We start from the raw sequence: 1,862 nt of genomic DNA on the forward strand, positions 1-1,862 counted from the left end.
ACTCTTCCTTTTTTTTTTTTTTTTTTTTTCTTTTTTTGAAATAGTCCAACAAAATAATTTACTACCATTAATAGGTCGAAAGGTATTGGTATTATTCTCATTCAGTTTCTTCGTAGGCATTTCAAAACATCCTTTAATAAAGAGTTCGGAGTCATGAACCAAACCAACCCGCTCACAGATGAACCACAAAAATTGATTTGAAGCAAAAAGCTGAAAGAAAAATGCAAAAACTGTTTTACAAGAGAATCAACAAAGAATCCCATGAAGTATTGTGAATGACAATCAGAAACAACAGCACTATATAAAACTACTGATTTTTACTCCTTAAGCATGAAGACATTAAAGCATGTTTGTGAGATTTATACAAATGGAGTGAATGGAGATCAATGGGATTCATCATTCGCAGTGCCTCATGGGAGCGAGCTGCTGTCTCCATGGTAACAGAGACTTCTCTGATTGGCTGATCTCTCATCAGGATGATGGGAAGTTCAGCTCCTCAGCGGAAATTTGGCTATTAAACGGTTTCATAAAAATGCTGAAGTAATATTAAAGAGTACAAAAGTTGAAATCATACAGACTCTATTTCTCTACGGAGACAATGAATGAAATTTTTACTTCCAGAACCAGAGTATTGATCTCAGTTAGAATATTTTCATATATTATATATAAATATAAATATACACATACATATATATATATATAAATATAAATAAATAAATGTCCAAAACAAGATATCACATTATTAGATTTTAATTATGTATAATAATAATAATAATAATAATAATAATAATAATAATGAGATTGATTGACAGTCAACAATATATAAAAATGATTTAATTATAAAGAAAATATAATGTAAATATTAATTAATTGTATATCGATTATAAAAATGTTTAAATATAAAATAAATAGAATAAATTATACATATACACCAAAATTTATAAAATAATAATGAGATCGATTGATGGTCAACAAGATATAAAAATGATTTAATTTAATTATATAGAAAATATAATAATAATAATAATAAATTATATATAGGCTAGATGTTTTTTACATTTTTAAATATAGAATAACACATTTAAATAAAATAATTTATATACATCTTGTTTTGGACATTGCGTGAATATATACACAAATATATAATTGACTTTATATCAGAAATGAAAATATTCTATATTTTTCAAACATTTATTTTATATAAATAAATAATTATTGTAAAAAATATTATATTTCATGACATTTAGTCAACATTTTTTTATTTTGTAGACGACAAATTTTAAGTGTTTATATCTGGTAAAAGCATGTGAGTAAAGCTTTGAGTAAGATAAAATACAAAGTTAACAGATAGCAGTTCTGTGTTTTTTCGATCATGAACATGAAGCACTTACCTTCTTGAAGGAGGTGAGCAGCTTGACGCTGACGAAGCCCAGCTTGTTGCGGCGGACGTGTTTGAGCAGGAAGGCGTCGTGCTCCAGATTCTCATCCGACAGATAATATTCAATCTGCGCCACCAGTTTCTGGATGAGCTCTGGGTCCGGAGGCTGCCAGCTCTCCTCCTCCAGCTCCCCGCCGCTGGTCCCCGCGCCGCTGAGAGAAGCACACACCAAACACACGCATCAATCCGCAGCAGGGAGCCCGTCTGTTTCCCATCGTCCCCCTAAAACCTCAGATTCCCCCACAATCCAACAGCCTGCGCGAAAGCATGAGCATCACAGCTCGCTGCCCACGAACACCAACACACGAGCAGCGCCGAGACCTCTCCATCTGACCGCCGAGCACATGCTGAACACTCACACACTCTCACACACTCTCACACACTCTCACACACACTCACACACACACACTCACACACACACACA

General features: G+C 33.1%; 1 protein-coding gene across 2 annotated transcripts in view; it reads right to left on the reverse strand.

The window, feature by feature from the left end:
* Positions 1–1,862, reverse strand: part of larp6a (La ribonucleoprotein 6, translational regulator a) — a 9,461-nt gene that overhangs the window by 5,147 nt on the left and 2,452 nt on the right. For both annotated transcript variants that reach the window (XM_016477129.1, XM_016477128.1), the window contains exon 2: positions 1,392–1,590. In XM_016477129.1, coding sequence (XP_016332615.1) covers positions 1,392–1,590 — 199 coding nt within the window. The remainder of the gene's footprint in view (positions 1–1,391; positions 1,591–1,862) is intronic.

Source organism: Sinocyclocheilus anshuiensis, unplaced genomic scaffold (genome assembly GCF_001515605.1).
Source record: "Sinocyclocheilus anshuiensis isolate Anshui unplaced genomic scaffold, SAMN03320099.WGS_v1.1 scaffold1182, whole genome shotgun sequence".
Classification (NCBI taxonomy): domain Eukaryota; kingdom Metazoa; phylum Chordata; class Actinopteri; order Cypriniformes; family Cyprinidae; genus Sinocyclocheilus; species Sinocyclocheilus anshuiensis.